At 42.9% G+C, this 20,516-nt stretch overlaps 2 protein-coding genes across 6 annotated transcripts in view; one reads left to right on the top strand and one right to left on the bottom strand.

Annotated features, from left to right (window-relative positions):
- DIDO1 (death inducer-obliterator 1) overlaps positions 1–10,038 on the bottom strand; it is a 52,535-nt gene extending 42,497 nt beyond the window's left edge. For 2 of the 4 annotated variants that reach the window (XR_009933772.1, XM_062505019.1), the window contains exons 1-2: positions 9,883–10,038; positions 8,108–8,240 (exon numbers count right to left, since the gene is read on the bottom strand). The gene's annotated coding sequence lies outside the window, so the exon portion shown is untranslated. Of the gene's footprint in view, positions 1–5,471; positions 5,549–8,107; positions 8,309–9,882 lie in introns of those variants that run through there. The other 2 variants (XM_062505020.1, XM_062505018.1) reach the window with 2 other exon arrangements.
- Positions 10,039–10,527: 489 nt separating this feature from the next.
- On the top strand, positions 10,528–17,205 carry GID8 (GID complex subunit 8 homolog). Of its 2 annotated transcripts, none has more exons than XM_062505012.1 (5): positions 10,528–10,564; positions 11,699–11,828; positions 12,987–13,183; positions 13,654–13,851; positions 14,189–17,205. In XM_062505012.1, exons 2-5 carry the CDS (start codon positions 11,711–11,713, stop codon positions 14,360–14,362), a joined length of 687 nt encoding a protein of 228 aa, XP_062360996.1. In that variant the 5' UTR covers positions 10,528–10,564; positions 11,699–11,710; the 3' UTR covers positions 14,363–17,205. The 2 variants fall into 2 exon arrangements, with proteins under 2 accessions (XP_062360996.1, XP_062360995.1); XM_062505011.1 differs by lacking the exon at positions 10,528–10,564 and adding an exon at positions 10,897–11,077.
- The last annotated feature ends 3,311 nt before the right edge of the window (positions 17,206–20,516 follow it).

Genomic DNA, 20,516 nt, shown 5'->3' with positions numbered 1-20,516 from the left:
CCTGAGGCGCAATGATGCGGTGCCATGAATTATTCAGTAGCCCCCACTGCTACCACCTCTCTGCACTCAGGACACTCAGGACATTTCAGTGTAGCTTTGTGAACTGCAGACTTTCTGCCTTTTTTATGTTTGGTGCTGAAAAATTCTTTCAAATGTTCACGGTATGAACACTCTACAGGAGAGTCCATTAAGTGCACACTCACATGACACCACATACCAACACACAGTGCTGACACCAATCAAATAATGAGATTTAACATGTAAACATTTATTAACTACTTTTTCAAATTTTCATTTTCAAAGATGCAAAAACAAGTTTTTAATCTCCTTCTAGATTTTTACGTCATGAAAAATGAGAGACTTAAATAGTGGAGAGTTTAAATTTAAAATAAACCTCAGAGCAAACACGCTTAACTGCTTACTTTTTTAAAATACAAGGAAATGGATTATTAAAAAAAAATAGCTTCCCTTAACAACAAGAAACACTCACTTGGTCTCTACTTGCAATAAGATATTAAACTTTCCAAATTAAGACATCTTCAGTAACACATTATAAACCCCTCTGCTGTGTCTGAAACTAAAACACCACCAGGCTTTCCATGGCTCCTGTCAGGCCGCTCACTTACCTTACATAAGCCTCACAGGAGGGAGGGCCAGTGCCTCCTCACAGGATGGAAACCTGTGCTGCACAGAACGGCAGTCCTGCACCTTCGCAGGGAATGTGGGACTCCTGGAAGTGAGGAATTTCATGTGTGTGCACAGCAACAGAGTATCAGATTAGCAGCACACACAGACTGGGCCCAGCAGCAGTTAGAGAGCAAAAACAGCAAGAGACTCCACAGAACAACAGAACAGCACCAAGCAAAACCACAAGAGCAACTCCCTGGTTTATGCAAAGCAAAACACACACACACACACACTGAAGTTTATTTTGATGTCTTTCATGTTAAAACCCTCTTACTTCAGATTGCAGCACACAGGACCTGAGCAGTCAAGGGAAGAAGGGAAGGACTTCTGAGTAGGTCATAGACAGAATGAGAACAGCACCAGGCATTACAGGCATTTTATTCTGGGCAAGTAGCAAAAGGAGCTTTTTTGAGCCAGACTGAAGTTCTCACCATAAAATTCAGCTAAATAGCAATTTCTCATAGAAATACTCAAGGCACTTGAGCAGCAGGCCCATCTGAAAAACTGTACTTTTACCTGTCTGTGCTGTTTGCAGGGTGGGGCATGTGAGCACCACCCTGTGCAGTGGGCTCTGTAACCTCAGCTCTATCACAGGCCCCTCCGAGCAGGGAAGCAGTTCATCTCAGGGGGGGAAAAGGCTTTGAAAGTTCAATCAAATTCCTTGGAGGTTATATCGGCAAAGAGATTCTAAGGTAGGTGTAGGAGGAAAGACTTCGGTAGGCAAGAGAGACTTTGCACAGCCGTGTGTCAGAAGCTGGGGACAGAACTGTGACAACAGCACTGATGAACTTCAGAAACCCCTAACACAACACACACTGTGCACATCCTCCAAGATGCAAGCCCATAACTATGTTTGGGAAACAAAATTCACATCCACTGTAATGCTGTCTGCATTTACGAATGCATCAATTTTAAGAGGGAAGAAAAGTATTACATACGTGTCATTTTTATTTTCTAGTCAGAGCTCCACGGGTAGGGTAGGCAGACACCGACTTAGTAACAGACTGGCATTTGGCATTTCACTACTCCTACAACACGTCCTGAAGTCTTTACTTACATTCTTCTGAGTAAAATAATCCCATACTCGTCCTAACAATGCAAATTTAACCCAAAAAAAGTGAGGTTTTGGGTCAGGTTTACTTCAGCTTTCAGGGTCTGAACAGCACGAACAAAAAGCAGGTAACAAACAGATGTTGCCCATTAAGGAAAGCTGTGAGCAGAACCAAAGCAGTGTAGAGAGCTCTTCTGTTTTCATTTTTCCCTTTAATACAGATTAAGAAGCACTAAACACAACTTTAGGTGGTCAAATGCTTAGATCAAAAGTCCAAGCACGATCATTTTTACAAGAGGCCTTCTAAAGGCTCCAGCAAAAGCCAGTTTTACAAGCCATGGCTGAAAGCTCAGTCAACAGAAGTATCAATTACAAACACTGCCGGGATATCACTAATACACAGGATCTTCAGCACTCCTTTTCCAGCATCTTGAATGAAAATATTTTGCAAATACACATTATTTATTAGCCTAACCCTCAATTTCTGCTGCTCAACTTGATCTCTTTAGCAACTACCCAGGACATATTGCTTTGGGAAGGCAATTCACACCCTCTGGTGCTCCTCCACCGGGACACCAGGGAAATTATTTCTTTATCAGGGTCGTTCGGAACATTCAGCTGTGAATCCAACAACCAAATCAGAGAATCTTAAAGGTTAACTTTTCACAATCCCACATCTTGTTGATTTTTAAATAATCTATCATTTCTGACCCTACCACTACAGCTGCTGAAGAAAACAAAAACGTGGTTATACAATTTTTTCCCTTACTTAAGTTTGTAAAAAGTGAGCTAAAATATAACCTAGCTATCATTTTTATTCTTATTTCATCAAAAAAGCTTCATTAAATGAAGTAAACAGAAATTAACTTCCAAATTTGGTGAAGCATAGTAATTACATCACACTGATTATGTTATTAAGGATGCAGTAAACACAGTTGAGATTCCAGTTTTGATTCGAATTTACTGGGAGAACACACATAATACTCATTTAACATGTGTATTTGAAATTTAAGCTTTTTAACCTCAAAGTCTACCAATGCTCTTAAGTCCACCATCAATAACATCTGGCAAATATCCACTTATTTCAGAAGCTGCCTTAGATAAAAACTGCCCAGCAGTCATTCCACACACAAACAGGAACCAGCTCTTGCATAAACTGGAGAAATCTTACTCCTATTAAAATCCTCGCCTTATATCTCCTACCACTGCCCTATTACTTGTGGTAGAAGAGACACAAGGCAGAAAGAGCACCAGAGAATAAAACCGGTGCAGAGACTCCAGTTCTGTCAACTAAAGCCATCTAATGTCACTCTTGCCCAGTCCAGGCCCTGCTCCTACTTCTATCAGTTATGTTTTATGTAAGTCTCAGCCCAAGCCCTTTAATCCTTGCTCTTCCTGTTCCTATTAATACCTCCAGCTTAAAGTTTCAGGCTGTACAGAATTAAAATCCCACAGTTGTTAAGTTATAACTATAAAGGCAATAACTATCTTAAACCAGGAACAAATAATGTGATCAACTGCCAAAAAAACCTTAGCAAGCAGTGGAGCTGGATTAAGCAGAACAAACACTGGCTTTTGGGAGTCCACTAGACACTGAAAAAATATTTATTTAATTTTATCAACTAACCTAGATTTGATTCTATTTGCATTGCTTTGGGGAGTTCCAGGGTTGTGGTGTTATTTACTCTTTTAACTCAAAATCCATCTTCTAATTATATGAAAACACCCTCTGAATCACTGTGTGAATAGATATTAGTTTATATTATTATTTTATATTTCAGCAGTTTTAAAACCTGCATGTACTTTTGAACTATATACATACTTGCAACACAGCAAGACCCTCATTTGCATACAAATGGAAAATACCCCTTAAAGAAACAAACAACACAAAAACTTTATAAAATAATTATTTAAATGCTGGTCTTGAAAACACCAATTATTTTATTTTCTAATCACTGGACTCAAGCAGTCTCAATGGAGGCTGAAGGCCAACACGAGCCTTTGGTCTTTCACCCCAGTGCATTAAAAGACCTTTATGTGTGACATGTTTCTGGAACTGTCAAGGGAAAAAAATTAAGGCCTAACTGAAGAGCTATTTTAAGCTTACATCTATATTTATTCCTATAGAAAGTTCTACATGTCAAGGAACGATAACAAGCAGCTGGCACACATAAAAGTGGATCACAACCCAAAATATCTACTACAATTAATACAGTACATGGTACACTTGGGAGACAGTAACTACACATCATTTTACACTAACCAGCATTCAAATTGTTTATACAGGTGGAAAAATTTGTTTGTAGAAGTAGCACCAAGACAGTTGAAGCTAAACTAATTCAAGTTACCTCTTAAAAGAAAACTGAGGGGAAATACACAAAAAAAGTAAACAGTGTTAAAAGTTATCACAAAATAAGGCAAAATACAGTTTTATTTTCCCTACAAAAAAGTTTAGTTAAACACGACTGTGATTACTAAGTATCGAAAAAAGCTATTTCTGAAAAAACTGTGAACTCTATTATCCAGGGGAAAACCAACCAAACAAAAAACCCAGGGAATTTAGGAATCCCATATACATTCTTCTGAGTTAAATAAAACGAATCAACATTTTTTTTTTCTCCCCGAAGTTCCTGGAAGGAAAACCCATAAAAGCCCGTGCAAAAAAAAAAAAAAAAAAAAAAAAAAAAAAAAAAAAAAGCAGCATGTTACACTGTTTCACACTATTGGAGATAAAAACTGCAGGGCGAGCACAATACACATTCATTTTGTAACACATTGTGAGAAAGTAATGATCTTTCTAAGTAAAAAAAGGACAAGACAGTAAGATTTTCATAACCATAACTAAAATATAAGCTGTTGCTCGAAGGCATAAACTATTTAATTACATGAAACAAAATTTGGTCGCCATTAAATAAAATGCTTTTTTCAAGCCAAACAAACAGCTCCAAATTATCACCACCTCCAAGAGACAGCATTTAAGTACATTAGTGGCAGTGATAGGAAATTAGCAAGTAAATTATCAAATATTTAAAACCGGCCAACAATTCCTACTGTCTAAATATACGATTTTTTTTCCTCCATACAATACAGTCAGCAAAATATTATAAAGTTTAATTCCTTGTGTTTAACTCACCAATAAGGAGATCCCCTCCTTTGCCCAGAGAAAATCAACATCTCTCCAAGGCAGGGAAGTTCCCGTCCCCCCACACCGAAGCCCCGGAACGATTTTGGCTGGGCTCGGTTGGGTTTCTGGGAGCCCAAGGATGCTCCCCCGCCCCCGGCCCGGGGCCGGTGGGTGCAGTCGGTGGTGTCGTCACGAAGCAGCTTCCCGGGGTCAGCTTGGCCATGACGGCGATGGGCTCCGAGCACACCCGGCCTCTCCTCCCCCCAAGATGGAGGAGCCGCCTTCAGACCGCTCCACCCGGGGAGCGGCCGTTCCGCTCCGGCCCCACCGCGGCGTGAGCCAAAGGATTCCTCCGGGGCCCAGCACGGAGCCACCTCCTCCTCCGGACCGGACCGGGCCGGGCCGGTCCGTGCCGTGCTCGCACCTCGCTGCTTCCCCCCCCCACCACACTCGAGCCGCTCCGGCCGCCCGCCCGCCCGCCTGCCTCCATTTTATAGCGAGCCCCAAGGCGGCCGGGCCGCCTTTCCCGCGACCTCCCTACCGCAGCGGCGCCCCCACTCCCACTCTCCTCCCGCCTCGGTACCCCCACCACCCACCTCCCGCACTCACCGCGAGCAGAGAAGAGGGGCTCTCGCCGCGGCCGCCAAAGGTCTCAGCCGCGCCGCGCCGCCATTTCCTCCTCGCTCCGCGGCAGCGCTGGGCGGGGTCGCCACGCCCCCGCCACCATCGACACCGAGATGGCGGCGGCGGGGCCAGAGCGCCGCCCTTGGCGCGGGGCGCCCGGAGGACTCGGCGGTAGCTGCGCGGGAGAGCCGGGGCCGCGGCCCTCAGGGCCATGGTCCGTGGTCGGCCGCTCCTTACGCGGCTCCCTCAGCGCCATGGCGGCCGCTGTGCCTGTTCTGCGCTTATTCCCTAGGTCCCTTGGGGCTCTCTCAAGCCCGCTCCCGTTTCTCCGCTCGCAAATCAGGGCTGATACCGGGAACGGCAGCTTTAGCCGTGATTCGTGAGGTAGGACGAGCACCGGAGGAACATGGCAGAGGAGCCGGGCTGCTGCTTCACAGCCACCTGTTCACAGCAGCTGTGCTCCCCACCTGTGCGCGCTCCACTGGGACTTGGTTGCTTTTTCTGTTCTGTTCGCACTGTTTGGTAAATTGTTGCTGTAATGCCTTCCTCTGGCTCTGAGTTAAGAGTTACGGAGTGCAGAGAGTGGAACGTTCTCTGAATTTGCCCATCCAACACATTGGAGCCTCCACAGGAAACATCCTTAATCGATGATTAAGCTACTGAAAGACCACTGCAGGATCCAGGCTGCTACAAATAGCTGCAGAGAATTAAATGCCACTTATGTGTTGAATTCCTTCTGTCACTTTTTGGGACATCTGCCCTCAAAAATATCACTGAGGGATCCCAAGGGGTACAGAACACCCCTAACACCATACAGAGACTCCTGACCTGGGCACCTGAACAGCCTTTAAGACATTTAGAAGTGTGAGGTTTGGCTCTTTAATCCTGCACACTTTTCTTCATGGGTTGATAAAACAGGTTTCAGGTGGATTCCAGATAGATACAGTGTTTACTGAGATTAAGGAATGAAAACGTGAAGGGGGAAAAAAAACTATCTAGGAATAATTCTGCAGAATTACAGAATTCTTTCAAGTAATTTGATTACATCTTTTAGGAGTCTATTCATGAGACTTCTGGTGGCAAAAGCTAAGATAATGTTGGAAAACCTGCTATTACCATAGTCAGCCTCTTTTTCCAGCTGTAAAACTGGCTAGTTTTAATACTTCACCCAGGAACACCAAGAGGTAAAAAAGCCACAACAGATTCCTGTGCAAAAGTACAAGACACTGCAATTCCAGGCAAGCAGAAATTCAGATTTTGTTCTGCAACTACAGAGCTGCAATAAATGAAATCACATGGAAGAGAAATACTTAGGTAGATCAAGCTGCACTGTGATTTATGCTCTGGGAAAAGCTAATAACATGCTTTTAATGGATAAATTTAGCATCTAGGGAGTACTCAAACACAGGAATTACACACCGGTAGAGAGGGAACACACAAAACAAGGTATTGCACAACAGCAGTGAATGGGGGATGTCTGCCATAGGGAATCCAGCAGTGAAACAGGTATTAAATTCCTCTTACACACATTTAGTACAAGGCACTTTAACGTAATGGTGAAGCAATCTGCACCCCCAGTGAGTGCCACCTGAGCACACTACACTTTCAACCACAAAACCTCCTATACCTTTTTGTTAAAGCCAGTCAGAGGATCTATCTTTGCTGATTAAACATGGGTCACCTTCATCAGCAGCACTTCAGTTCTTTCCCTGCCTCGTTGTCTTCCTAATTCTTTTCCTGTTACAGCCTAATTTGTTTTAATTTGGGAAATTTACTCCTGGGCTATTGGTCTGAATCTACATCATCCTGGCAGCAAAGCAGGGGGATCTTTTTTGGTTATAATGTGAGTTTTGTTTCCCTTTAGGCCCTCTCTCCTGTAAGATACTGGCAATTTGTAACTAGTTTGAAATTAAAACTCCGCTGGGAAATCTGAGCAGGGATTAAAAAACATAAATCAGCTTCTAAAATAAGTCTAGTAAGCACCTTACTTATCTCTCCTCCTTGGACACCAGAGAAGCTTAGGCTGAGATACCCACAAATCCCTCAGCACTAACTCTCCTTAAAACTTCTTTCTACTTCCTTCCAAAACGTTTTGGGTGGTCAGTGCACTGACTTTCCTCTGCAGCTGACATATCTTATTTATGCCTTGGGCTTCCCAAATTAATGTTTGTTTGTTTTTAATTTTTTTTTCTTTTTTTACTTTGGGTTTCTAAAATTGGCTTCACTTATATTTGTAGTGTCTCACACAAGGGTTGTTACATGAGACCCATAAAACCTTGTGACAGACACTAAGACATCACTGCTGTGTGGCAGTGTCCCCAGATCTGGGATGTCACCTTCCCCTTAACCACTGTTTGAAGATGCACAACCCTTAAATATAAATGCAACACTTATTTTATGTCCATTCCTTCCTTCAGATCTCCGTCAATGATTGCTCTGAGTGAGCCAACTACAGCAGCCAGGGAAAACTGAAGAGTCAGCCCATGAAAAGAGCACAGATGAGAGCAAGTGAGCAAATCCTTTTCCCTCCTCAGTCTCTAGTGATTTTGTTGTATTTAAAAGATAATTAATACATTTAAGTCAGAAGAGACTAGCTTCTGTTGGCTCTGCTCCAACTTTACCTTTTTTTTAGTGGAAAAAGGCCTCTGTCTTCAGAGCTCTGCACATCACAAAACAGACACGTCAGGTGTCAAGGTAATGCCTCTTCAGGATTCTTAATTCTCCAAGGCTCCTGATACTTATTTTCCAAAAAGACTAGATGAACACAGAGAAATACTTCAACGAGGGTTAATCACATTCACATAAACAAAGTAAACAACTTCTTTACCAGCAGGCACAGCAGACTTGCAGACTTTTCTCCCTCTCCAATTCTAGGTATTCCTTCCCTTCAATATAAGCATTTTTGTGCCTTCTCCTGGAATTAGTGACTTTGGTTTGGGATTCACTCCATGTAACTCCAAATATTAGTCATCAAAACACCCCTTTGAAATTAGGATTTAACATATTGTAATTCATGTAAAAAATCTATAAACTGCACTTACAGTTATTATAGGTTTCTGTTAATCCCAATGTTGTCATCTTTCCCCCCAAAAATCCAACTTTCCATGATACTACTGCCCTCATCACAGTAACATTCTCATAGGACTGTGGGATGTGGAAACTGTATTTTGGGATAATTTCCCAAGAGCAAAGTAGTCATGCATTTTAATCCAACTTGTGAGTCACAGCAGTATCCTGCAAGGTTTTCCCTGAGCAATAATGAAAGGTTTTTTCCAACTTTTGGGAGAATTACGAAGATTTTTAACAGAAGTCAGTATTTGGTGCCAGGAAAAGAGAGAATTATATAGAAAACTTTTTCCTCTGCATTGTTGCACATCTTTGGATCTCCCAAGTGTATAAAATAAGTATAATTTATTACTTAAGATATTGCTCAATTCCCTAAACATGCAGAATTTTCATTGCAGTCGGAGCATTAGTAGGGGGGGAAAAAAGACATGGATCAAGTTTTTCATCCCTGGCAGTGTTCCAGTTCAGGCTGGACTGCACTTGGAGCAACCTCGTCCAGTAGAAGGTATCCTTGCCCCTCTGTTTGAAACTATTCTTCCTTTTCCTACCACTGTGGTTCCTGATGAAATGCAGCTGGCCATGGTATTCTGCATAGAATCAGGACTTAAGACTTTGTTCTTTGTGTGTCTCTTCCAACTCGGGATACTCTATGGTTCTAATAAATTATTTATTACATTGTAGGTTTTCTTCTGTTTCAATGTAAGTAGAATTGTAATGAAAGTGAGTTTTGGAGCCTGGGCTTTATTGCAGTTATAAAGTCAAGAGCGAAAAGTGCACAATCGTGTCCACATTCCCCACTTGTCAGAGTGAAATGACATTTTCCTGAGGAGTATCATTTGCAGCATTTCACGCAGGAAAGTGTACATTTTAAGCCTGTTCTCCTTTTAAATGTACAAATACAGGTTTTGTTGCAAAATGTGGAATATGTAAAATTTTCAGAAGGGAGGACGTTCTTTGAAGTTTTGGGGAAGTTAAAGCTTGGTAAGAAGGACGTACCGATGATAGTGAACACAAAGAACACAGAATTCATGGGCCACAAGGCCATCTGACAGAACTCCAAGGTGAGGAAGACACTAATAAAGCAAGCCAATTCAGCAATTGTTCTGAAATCAGCTCCAACTGGGTTAAAGGTAATTAGGGCAGGGGCAAATCGTGACCACTGATGGACCCGAAAGACTGAGCATACGGCTTAATCAACTTGTAGCCAATGAACACTAATTCATTTGCGAAAATGTATAAATAGTAAGATATTGTGATAGTCGGTATGCTGCCTCTGTGGATTTGCCATGCATCACCCGTTTCTGCGCAGAATTGTAAATAAATCAAATACCTTGACTCTGCGTGTAGATTGGCTTCTTGTTCACCGGGTGCAAGAACCTATTTTGGCACCATTGCGTTCCTGCCTTTTCTGCACTGACCTACAAACCCCGGAGCGGGTTCATCAACGCCTCAGCAACCACTACGTGTTTTGGCAGAGACCATCAGTCCTCAGCCAGGGCAGTTCCCAGCCCAGCCGCTCAACGCAGGTGGAAACTGCCGGGGCCGCACAGGGACATCGCAGGCTGTGCCCCGCCCGTTTCCCTGGCAGACGGCGGGGCCGCAGCTCCCGACAACCGCTGCTCGCACCGATCCCGCTGTGTCCGCGCACGAGCCGGAGTCGCCGCCTCACACGGCGGTTCCTGCGCCCCTCGCGCCGAGCACGGCCCGGATCAGCCTCCGCCTCAACTGCTCTCGGCGAGGCCGGCGCTCAGTGCCGTGAGCCGAGCGCGGAGCGGGCGCGCAGGGCAGGAGGAGGGGGATAAAGGGCACGTCCCTCAGGGCCCCGCGGCCGCCATGGCCGGCCCCGCCGCCTCCGCTCTGCCCCGGCTCCGCTCCGCGGTCGCGAGCTCTCGCCCGCTCCCCGCGCGCTGATTGGCCGCGAGCGCAGCTCTCGCGAGACCCGCGCGCCTGCGGCCCGGCGAAGGCGGCGGAGGCCCCGCGTTCGTGCGTCGGAGCGGCCCCGGGCGCGCGCGGTAAGATGGCGGCGGGGGGGCCGCGCCGGCCTCGGGGCGCGGCGGGAGCGGGGCCCTCACCCTGACCCGGACCCGTCGGCCCGGACGGCGCTCGCCCGCCGCGACTGCTGCGGAGGCGCCGGCCCTGTGGCGAGCGGGGCCCAGCCCTCCCGGGGCCCAGCGCCTGTGCGGCCCGCGCCGGGCCGGGGAAGCCGGGTCCGTAGCGACACGGGCCGGGCCGGGCCCCAGCGTCCGCGCGGGGTGGCGGGAGCCCCGTTCCCTCAGCGCGGTTGCGGGCGGCGGAACGCGGTGCCGGGAGCGATCGGGGCCCGGGCGGATCGTGCTTCCGCTGTCGGAGTTGCCGGGTGCGGGGCGGCTTCGGTCGCGGCTTAGAGAAGGGAGAACCTGTTGGAAGCGGCTCGCGATGAGGAGTCGCGCTGCCGCTCGTGTTGTCTGACGGGGTGGCGGTGCCTGTTGCTGTTGTTGTGGCCGCCTGTCCTCCCTTTTCCCTGCCCCCGTGGTCGTGACTTGGAGGTGAATATCATTAAATGCGGCTATAGTGAAATGCTTTGCCCGCCGATCCGAGCAAAAATATCTAGAAAAATAGTGGAGATAACGTTCTAGTAGCGCTGACAGGAGAACTTTTGGGGTCAGCGAAGCTGAGCTTTGAGCTGGGTAATATATCATGGGCAGTTTTTGTAGCTGTGCAATATAGGGAGCTGTCCGAAGTTTTGGTGAATATTCAAAGCAGATATTGTTTATGCAGGCATTGCTATAAATGTTTGTCATAGTCTTTCTGGCTGGCTGTCAAACTCTTGATATGCTGGTTTCACACTGTGATGCTGCATGTCGTGTGTAAATTCTATGCAAGATTTATATGGAGTGGATTTAAAAGTAAGTACAACAAGATGGTATTTGAATTTTTTGTTCTGAGATTTCTGAAAGCAGCTTTAGAGCCTGGCAAGTAGATATGGAAGAGTGCAGAAAAGAGGAGTAAAAAATGCAAAACTCTGGTTTAAGATAAAAAGGTCAGTTTTGGGTTATTATTTTAAAGGAGCTCAGAAAAAGCTTTAAAGATGGCAAGAACACAATTCTTACACACATTAAACTTATTTCTTCTTGGGTCATGTTAAATTAGATGCTTTTCTTTTGTAGTTGGAGTCCAGGATGAGTTATGCAGAAAAACCTGATGAAATCACAAAAGATGAATGGATGGAAAAGCTTAATAACTTACATATCCAGAGAGCAGACATGAACCGCCTTATCATGAACTACCTTGTCACAGGTAAAAAGGGGTGGTGATGCCTGGAGGCTCCTAATATGTGTCACATGCTAAATCAGTTTGGGGTAGAATATGGAACTGGATGGAGTGGAATTAAGGGCTGTGAGAACTTTGTGATTGCTTTTGGCTTCTGTTCAGCAAAGCCCAACTGCTCTGGTGTTCTCTTAGCTGCAGACCGACAAAGAATCAGAGACTGAGCAGTTCTCATGGAGTACAGATGATATTTATGAGCGTGAGCTCTTCAGCAAAATGATAGAGAAAACAAAGTGTTTTCTGCAGTGCTGTAAACATGACCTGCTTCTTCGTGATGTCCTTTTTTGTGCCATTGAAACAGCTGAAGATAAGTTGCTGTTGTTAAATAACAGTCTGAAAGCTGCAAGAACTATCAGTAGCAAATTTTTAACTGGGCAGAAAGATAAACTCTGAAAGGGCACTGTTGTCAAAATAATTTGAGACCAGAATATTAACCCCTTCTGCACATGCCCTAGCTTTATACTTGGAACAACCCAAAGCCCTCAGGAATTGTTGCTGGTAATTAGGTGCATGCCATCCCAGGAAGCTGTGCTAGGGCGGAGGTGCTTGTATCCATCTACACCCCTGTTTACACTGAGCGTAGGTGAAGCCTCTGGGTTGAAAGAAGAGCATCTTACCGGGTGGTGTAAATCAGTTTTGCATCTATGAACACAAGACGTGGGATTTAAAAGAGCTGTTATAAACTTAAATACTACACAAGAAAGCAAAATTATTTTTTCTTGTCTATTTTCTTCTCAGAAAAACTGCTGGATCTGTGTGAACAGATCTGGAGCTGGAGGGCGAAGCAAAGCCACCCACTTGAAAATGTGACTTTCACAATCTCGTTTTGCAATAAGCACAGTGCTTCATTTAAGTATAAAACAGGCTTTGATATTAAGTGGTATTGGACTACAAATTGCTTCCCTGGAGAGTGAGCATACATGAGTTCAGAATTAATTAAGCATTTACTCTTAGATGCCTATTGGATAAATGGCTTCTTATATAGAGAAGAATTTTTCACAATTTTGGGTTAATCTTTAAATTCCCAAATTTTACAAGCAACACTCAAATACTTTCATTTAAGCTGATAGGTTTTCTTCTAAAGTGTTTAATACAATACATTCTATGAGTAAAATGTCCCTATTTCAGAGGGCTTTAAAGAAGCAGCAGAGAAATTTCGGATGGAGTCTGGAATTGAACCCAGTGTGGATTTAGAGACTCTGGATGAAAGAATAAAAATCCGTGAGATGATCTTGAAAGGACAGATCCAGGAAGCCATTGCATTGATAAACAGCCTCCATCCAGAGCTGCTGGATACCAACAGATATCTCTACTTTCATTTGCAGGTGAGGACAAGTGGCAGACTTTTCTATTTGTCTTAAGAGTTTGATGAGAGAATGGGAAAAGTGAAGAAATTAAGGTTATGTTGGGAAGTTTGTGACTGAACATGGATGCAATTGTGGGTGTTCTTGGCATTTTTTTTTTGTACCAGTAGGAAACTTTGTGGCATGGTGCAGGAGCCACCATATCCAGTTATTAACATGAAAAGTTGTAAGGGCAGCAGTGGCCTGTGAGTTACCAGTAACCCATCTTCTCAAACCCTGTTACTCAGAAGCACCAAGTTCCCTTTCTCAGTAGATTTTGCAGCCAAATTGGTGCTCCTTGTCTCACACATCGAGATGAATTGACCTAAAACTGTCAAATTACAGATTAGCGTGTGTCTCAAATTACACGCCAGTGTCTGAATCTTCCAGGCTTGAAATAGTGGAGATTTGTTCATTTGTTGGGCTAATATTGCTGTGTCTTTCGTGTGTAGCAACAGCACTTGATTGAACTGATTCGGCAGCGTGAGACAGAGGCAGCTCTGGAATTTGCTCAGACCCAATTAGCAGAACAGGGGGAGGAGAGCAGGGAATGCCTGACAGAAATGGAGCGCACGCTGGCTCTGCTTGCCTTTGATAATCCCGAAGAATCACCATTTGGAGACTTGCTGAACATGATGCAGCGACAGAAGGTAGTCCTTTCTCAAAGGGAACTGATGTCTTTTATATGTATGTTATGAAAATAAAATCTAAATATTTTTTAAACGCTCAGAAAAAACTTGTGTAGTGATACGCAAAAGAACATAAGTGTTTCTTGAGCAAGGTTTTTAAAAATGGTGTTAATGTATTCCAAATGTATTCAGCTACTTGGCTCTCTTCCTTGCTTCTTCTAGGCCTGTAGTCTGTGGAGCTCTGTCCTGGCCCTTTCTGAGGAATTAGCATACTAGGTGTGATCTTCCCATGTCTGTGTGACTTTAGCAGTGTTAATCATATGAAAACTGTCATTGAACCCCAGTTTTTCTTTTCCAGGTATGGAGTGAGGTTAATCAAGCTGTTCTAGACTATGAAAATCGTGAATCAACACCCAAGTTGGCAAAATTACTGAAACTACTACTGTGGGCTCAGAATGAGCTGGACCAGAAGAAAGTGAAATACCCCAAAATGACAGACCTCAGCAAGGGGACGATTGAAGAGCCCAAGTAAAATGTGTGCAGATGGACATCAAAAAATCTTAGTACTGCACAGTATACATTTATATCAGTCTGTGACTGAAATATTTTTACTACAGTACAGCACTCAATTCAGATTTTTCAATGAACATCTAATTTGAAGGGAGAAAAGTCCCTTTTAAATGCTGCAAAAACTGCATTGAAAGGCGCTGTGTCTCTTTGGAAGTCTGACTTAGGCTATGCACTATAATACATTTTTAAAAAAACAATTAAACAGGACAGGAAAAATAGCATTTTTAAAAGTACAGAATTCAAGCTTTCTAATTGGCTGCTGATGCCTGGTTTAGTGGCCAGTGAGTTAATATGGAGTTATATTGGCAACTGTTCAGTTTAACTGTCTCCTGTTTGAAATGTGTATATAGAACAGTGAATATTTTCTACCTTTAAGTTATAGCCAGATATACATTCCCCTTAAAAGTAACTGGTCAAGTTTTCATCTATAAACTTTGCAGTAAGGTCAACTTTTTGCTTAGGAAATAGTGTACAAACTTGTAAATCATAATTTAAGAATTTCGTTTTGGGTTTTGTTTTTGTTTTTTTTTTTTTTTTTTTTTTTTTCTTCCTTGTTTCTGACTTCTTGGTGCTTTATATGGTGAGAGCTATGTTCATAATGGATCAGTGACCCATCTTTTCAGGAGGAGTACTGATGGAAATAGGTTTTTTCTTAATATTCACAAATGACCAAAATGGCCCCAAAGGCATTTGAAGTTTTTTTTTTTTAACAGGGGACTTTTCCTCCCTATGTTAAATTTGCAGCGATTCCAGGTGGTTGCTACAGCTTTGAAGGCCACTGGATGTCTGTAAGCTGAAAGACTTGTGTTAGGAAATCAAGTGGTGGGGAGAGATGCTTGTTGAAGCCTCTGATGTACCATCTTGTGCAGGATCTGCCTTCATGCTTGCTGAATAAGAATTGTAGTTTTAAAGCTACTTGGGCTGTTTTTATGCCTTGAGCTAAGCAAAGCAGGGCTGTCTAAAACCAGAAATTTGCATTTTCTCACTTCTTCCATACCTTTCTGAAGGGATGCAGTTCATCCTCATCTGTATTTGTTTACTGACTGTCCTCACTCCAGTTAGAACGATAGTTTTAATGTGAAGTCCAGACTTTCAAGTCAACAAATTGTAATCTTCTGGGTATGGGATGTTCTGGTTGTGTGATTGCAGCACTGCACACTGGTTTATACCCAGTGATAGGATGCACTAATCTTGCCAAATCTATCTCTAGATTTTTAGGTCTGTAGATCAAGTTTTGCCAGAGCAAGCTGATGAGTGAAAGAGTTTAACATCATGAGACACTGGTAGTTGTCACAGCAATCCCATACTGTACATAATCTAGTCTTGTATGGTAGGTTTTACCCTGTAGAATGAAACTTAGTTTTCACTTAATTTTACTGGAATACTTAACGCATTAAACTGTATAAAGCTTTGCAGATACACCTGGCTTTGGGGAACTAACAAAACCTGTTACTGATTGCATTACTGTGAACACTGTTTACTTGTGTAGCTATTTTTGGGGTGGAAGCCATTGTTAAGCAGCTGTGAGAGATGCAGAGCGCCAAGGTTAAGCGAGAGATGATGGATGTAACAAAATCGTTTGTTCCCATTTCTTACTGATCGTTCTGTTCTCCACTTCGAGGCATTTGTGGTAGGGAGGGCTTCAAGTTTATATATAACAAACAATCAGTAGCCCCCCAGCTACAGCAGCAGTCTGGCTTTCCTTCACCCAGGCTGGTTATTCTAACACCAAACTTTTAACAGTTGTGGGTTTGGTTGTTTTGGGGTTTTTTAATTTTTTTTTCTTTTTGAAGTCGGTTGATGTCTAAAAACCATGTATAACTTTTAGTTTGTGAGAAACTGTATGGTAAATGTAACTGTTTAATAACAAACTGCAGAAACAAAACTGGAATAGCTCTAATTTCTTCATGTAGAACTGATCGGCTTTTTCTCTCTGTTCTGACACTTGTGTTGTTGAATCTCCTGTAAAGCTTCTCCCAGGTGAAGTGGAAAGTGGTGCGGTTTTGTGGCATGATGAGCATTTTTCTCCATGAGAAATGCAGTATTACAACCCTGGGTGAGAAGTTCTCTGTCCTCCTAGAACGCTACCTTAATTCCATAGAGTATTTGGGCAATGATTGAGCATAGATTACTTGAATTTCCACTAGGTTATTGTTTTCCATTAAAAAATGAACACGTTTTTTAAGGGGTTTAATATAAAGTTAGTCTAGAACTATTTCACTTTGTTTTTATGAACATGCCACATTGATAAGCAGCTTTAATCTGTAAAGTTTTTGGTAACTGCAAGAAGATACTCGAAAGCTATGCATTTTAGAGAAAGCATAAAGGTAGTGATATTGGTACTTCTAAGGATCTTTATATTAGTGTATATAAAATAGTTTGCATATACAAATATAATATATAATCTGTTTGAAATATTCTTGAATGGTAGGGGCTGTGAAACATATTATAATTTATGGAAATATTGTACACAGTAAACAGATGTCTCAGTACACAAAATAATTTTTGTCATATGCATGAAAAGTGTCTTATTTGGTGACTACTAATGAATGGGCTTTTGTTAACCCATTTTTGTTAGATAACCACTTTAACAAATACTATTAAATGCCACTTTGACCAGTTTGCTTTAGTGTAAAAATACATATTTTGTTCCACTGAATTTAGAACAATATGAAAATAATTTTTGTAAGAAGATTTGTTCCAAACCCAACGTTGGCAGACAGGTCTGATCATTAGAGGTGGTGCACTCATCCTCCCCCAGCCTTGCCTTTGGTGAAAGCAAATAAAATTTTTTCATTCATGCTATGGATGTGGAGAAGCTGGATTGTAAAACATCCTGTCTTACACCTCTGCAGAAAGACTGCATAGCAAGTGTGTTTTGATTAGGCTGCAAATCTCCCTCCTTTTCCCAGAGCCATCACCTCCCTGTAACTGTGTTTGCTGTTCCCGTGTTTTGTTTCTGCCTGTCAAATCTAAGCTGAGCTGTGGCTGCTTCTGTTGTACAAAGGAGGGATTCCAGAAGGGTGGGGGTTCGCAGACTTTCCTGAAGATGAAATTGTGGTGGTGCTTTTGAGAAATATTTACTGAACTGTTTAATTTTATATAGCTGGAAGAGCAGAGGCTGCTGCACGGAAACTTAACAGCAGAATTTTGAGTAAAGCATTTCCTCTCAAGGCTTTTGAAAAGGCAAACTATTACACCTTTAAGCCAGGTGAAGTACCTCTCTCTCTTTAAGATGATTTCATTGAAACACTTTCAGCTTCTTCCACCCGTATTAAAAGTTGAAAAGAATTCTGCCTCCTTTCCACTCCTTGTAAATACAGGAAAAGCCACTACATTATTCCAGGGTGATTTTATTGTTTTTAATTTGTAAAATTTATGCTTTGTATGCTTGAGTATAACCTTAAAGGCATTACTTAAAAAAAATCCTTGACTAGCTGAGTATTGTTGGACTTATTTCAAACCACCTTGTGTCCAAGTGGGTTACAAAGCTCATTAAATGGAGTTGGATGCCTGTGTGTTGTGTCTTCACGGGAGATGGGGCTGCTGCTGTCAGCCATGGCTGGGAGCATCCTTGAGAGCCAGAATGGAACAGGATGTGGAGTCCTATTTGCCCTATATCTGCCTCGAGGCTACAGGTTCTGACCTGCACTGTAGCTCTCTCTTCCCTCCAGAAGCGATGCCATGTCAGGAATTGTTTCTGCTGTGCTGTCCCTAACAAAAAGGGACGAGGAGGGTTTGTAGCTTTTGTGTGAGATGGTGTCCCCAGCCCTGCCCGGTGCTGGGTGTGCTCAGCTGAGCAGAGACAGAACACAAAGCTCATGAATGGCAGCCTCGGAAGGATTTGTTCTCCTCCATGGGCACCTCGAGGTGCTACCAACTATTCGTGTTCCTTTCTGCTCCCCTCCTGCCTTTGCCTGATTAAGTTAAACACAAAGTTGGTCAAACCACTGCTGGGCTGCATGTTGATGCTTTCCTCAGACCAGGAATCCCTGCGTGTTCTGCCATGCTCTTCATGAGGCTTACAACATGATTCCAGCAATAGTTACATGAGGATTCCAACAATACCCTGCTACCTTATCTCACCTGGATGAAAATTGCTGCATGTTCATTTACAAGCAGGCAGGCTCAATTTGCCAAATTCTCTGATAATTTGGGTTGGTTTTTTTTTTTTTCAGTGTATTACCTCCTAGTAATTTTGCCAAATTGGATTAGTTAGCAGTAGAAACACACGTGTGTTTTCTTTATTGTGTGGAGAAGTTGCATTGAAACTGCTCTGGGTTAGGAAGCTTTGAAGCTTCGGTCACTGTTCCTTCAGGAGATAACAATTGTCCTTCATGGAATGTATGAGCCTATTGCTCCTTTCACACCCTTTCAGGATTTGATCCTAATCTATGTTTAACTTGTAAAATCTTCAAATAATTCAACCATTGTTGAATAAACATGGATAAACTGCAGGGATGCTAAATGTCTGGTCAAATATTAACCCAAAAAATCTTTTGTTTGGTTTAATCTTTTGACAGGTTAAGATGAACACAGGAAAAATGAGAGGAGGTTGTGTTCTTGAGTAAGACTATTTCTTTTAGTCACCACCTGTCCTCTGAGCTGATCTCATTTGTCATTTAATCAGCTTGGTGGGAGGCTTACTTATAGAAAATCGTACAGCAGTGAAAGGAATGATGTTTGTGTATTTACTCTAAACTTCTCTATGTGAATGATGGATGTTGCACTCAAAACACTTTCAACTGCAGCTGGTTTGGACAGTGAAAGTAGCTTTTTATCTGAGAGGCAGATTAGTCAAGCTCCTAATTGAAGAGGTGGCACTGAGCAGGACAAGGAGAGGAACCAAAGAGTACAAAAATAATGTAAACTTGTGCTTAATTTCCAAATTGATTGCTCACCCACTAAAAGTATGATTCATTGTTGCAGTGTCAGTGTTTGAAGTGTTTGCACTTTTCAGCAGTGGGACTGAACACAGGATCCCTCATACCTAGCTATGAGTTCAAAAGTTTTCTGGGTCTGTGGTTATTCTACCATGTCCAAGGTTTCTTCAGTTCTTTATTGAGCTTATTACATGGATTTCACTTCTGTAGTTACATCAGAGCTCATCTCCCCTCCTGCCTTGAGTTAACTGAACTCCAAACATACAATTAAAAAAAAAAAACAACAAAATACAGTGAGCAGTGGTTTACAATTTTGGCTGCAATTCGCCATGACTTGGCTCCCTCTTCTGGAAAAGGGGACAGTAGCAAAGTGAATACCAATACTTAGTTTCATTTCCTGCCTGAGTGAAGGGAGGAAAGCCTACAATAAAATGAAAGCTAAGGTAGTTACTACACGTGGTTCCCCTCAGTCTCTACTTGCAGCTAAGCTCGTTGTATTTGTGCTCTCTGTATGCTGCAGGTCTCTGGCTGTGCCTGACTATGTCACAGGCCTTTTGGGGAAGATCTCTTTTTTTCCTAGGAAGAAATACCAAAGCAAAGGATAAAGTATAACTTGAAGGTTTTTGCTTTTTCAGCAACCTCCTCTACTGGAGTTGTCTTTGGTGTGTAAGGAACCTTTTTGCTATTTTACTCTCAAAGCTTCAGCTCAATAATAGTGTTATGCCTCTTGATTTATGTAGCAAACTGTTCATCAGGAACCTCCCAAGGGATTCATGTTGAAAGAAGGATATTTGAATTACCTAAATTTCCGTCTGCTAAAGACTTAATTCCACCAAGGATTTAGAGGTTTCTTGCTGCAGGAGTAGTGGGCAGGAGGTGTCTGCCCTGCACCTGCGAGTTTTGGTGCAGCCCAGCAGCTCTGGTACCTTTCCCAGGGACGATGCACGACCTTGCTCAGGCTGTGCGGGAGCTCCTCCGTCCTTTGCTCCCCTGAAGTTGTGCCGTTCCTGCTTCTAGGCTTCAATCGGCCACAGCATCACCTGAACCATGCCTGAACAGGGCTTCTCCGCCTGCTCGTTCATGATCTTTAAGTAAGTCACGAGTCCTTTTGTTGTGGACTGAGATAACCATCATTTAAATTATTTATTTCCATAAAGGAGTTTGCTTATCTCTTTCAGATACAGCAAGGCAGCGCCTCTATCCAACAGACATAAATCAAGCTGTAACAACACT

The sequence above is a fragment of the Cinclus cinclus genome, chromosome 18 (genome assembly GCF_963662255.1).
Source record: "Cinclus cinclus chromosome 18, bCinCin1.1, whole genome shotgun sequence".
NCBI classification, from domain to species: domain Eukaryota; kingdom Metazoa; phylum Chordata; class Aves; order Passeriformes; family Cinclidae; genus Cinclus; species Cinclus cinclus.
The sequence above is the reverse complement of the archived record's forward strand: the minus strand, read 5'-3'. Positions and strand labels throughout refer to the sequence as shown.

Bases quoted from the DNA above. Each gene is read 5' to 3' on its own strand.
- GID8 (XM_062505012.1), top strand. From the start codon at position 11,711: ATGAGTTATGCAGAAAAACCTGATGAAATCACAAAAGATGAATGGATG. The intron at 11,829-12,986 runs GTAAAAAGGGGT...TCCCTATTTCAG, and splicing joins CATGAACTACCTTGTCACAG to AGGGCTTTAAAGAAGCAGCA. The intron at 13,184-13,653 runs GTGAGGACAAGT...TTTCGTGTGTAG, and splicing joins ATCTCTACTTTCATTTGCAG to CAACAGCACTTGATTGAACT.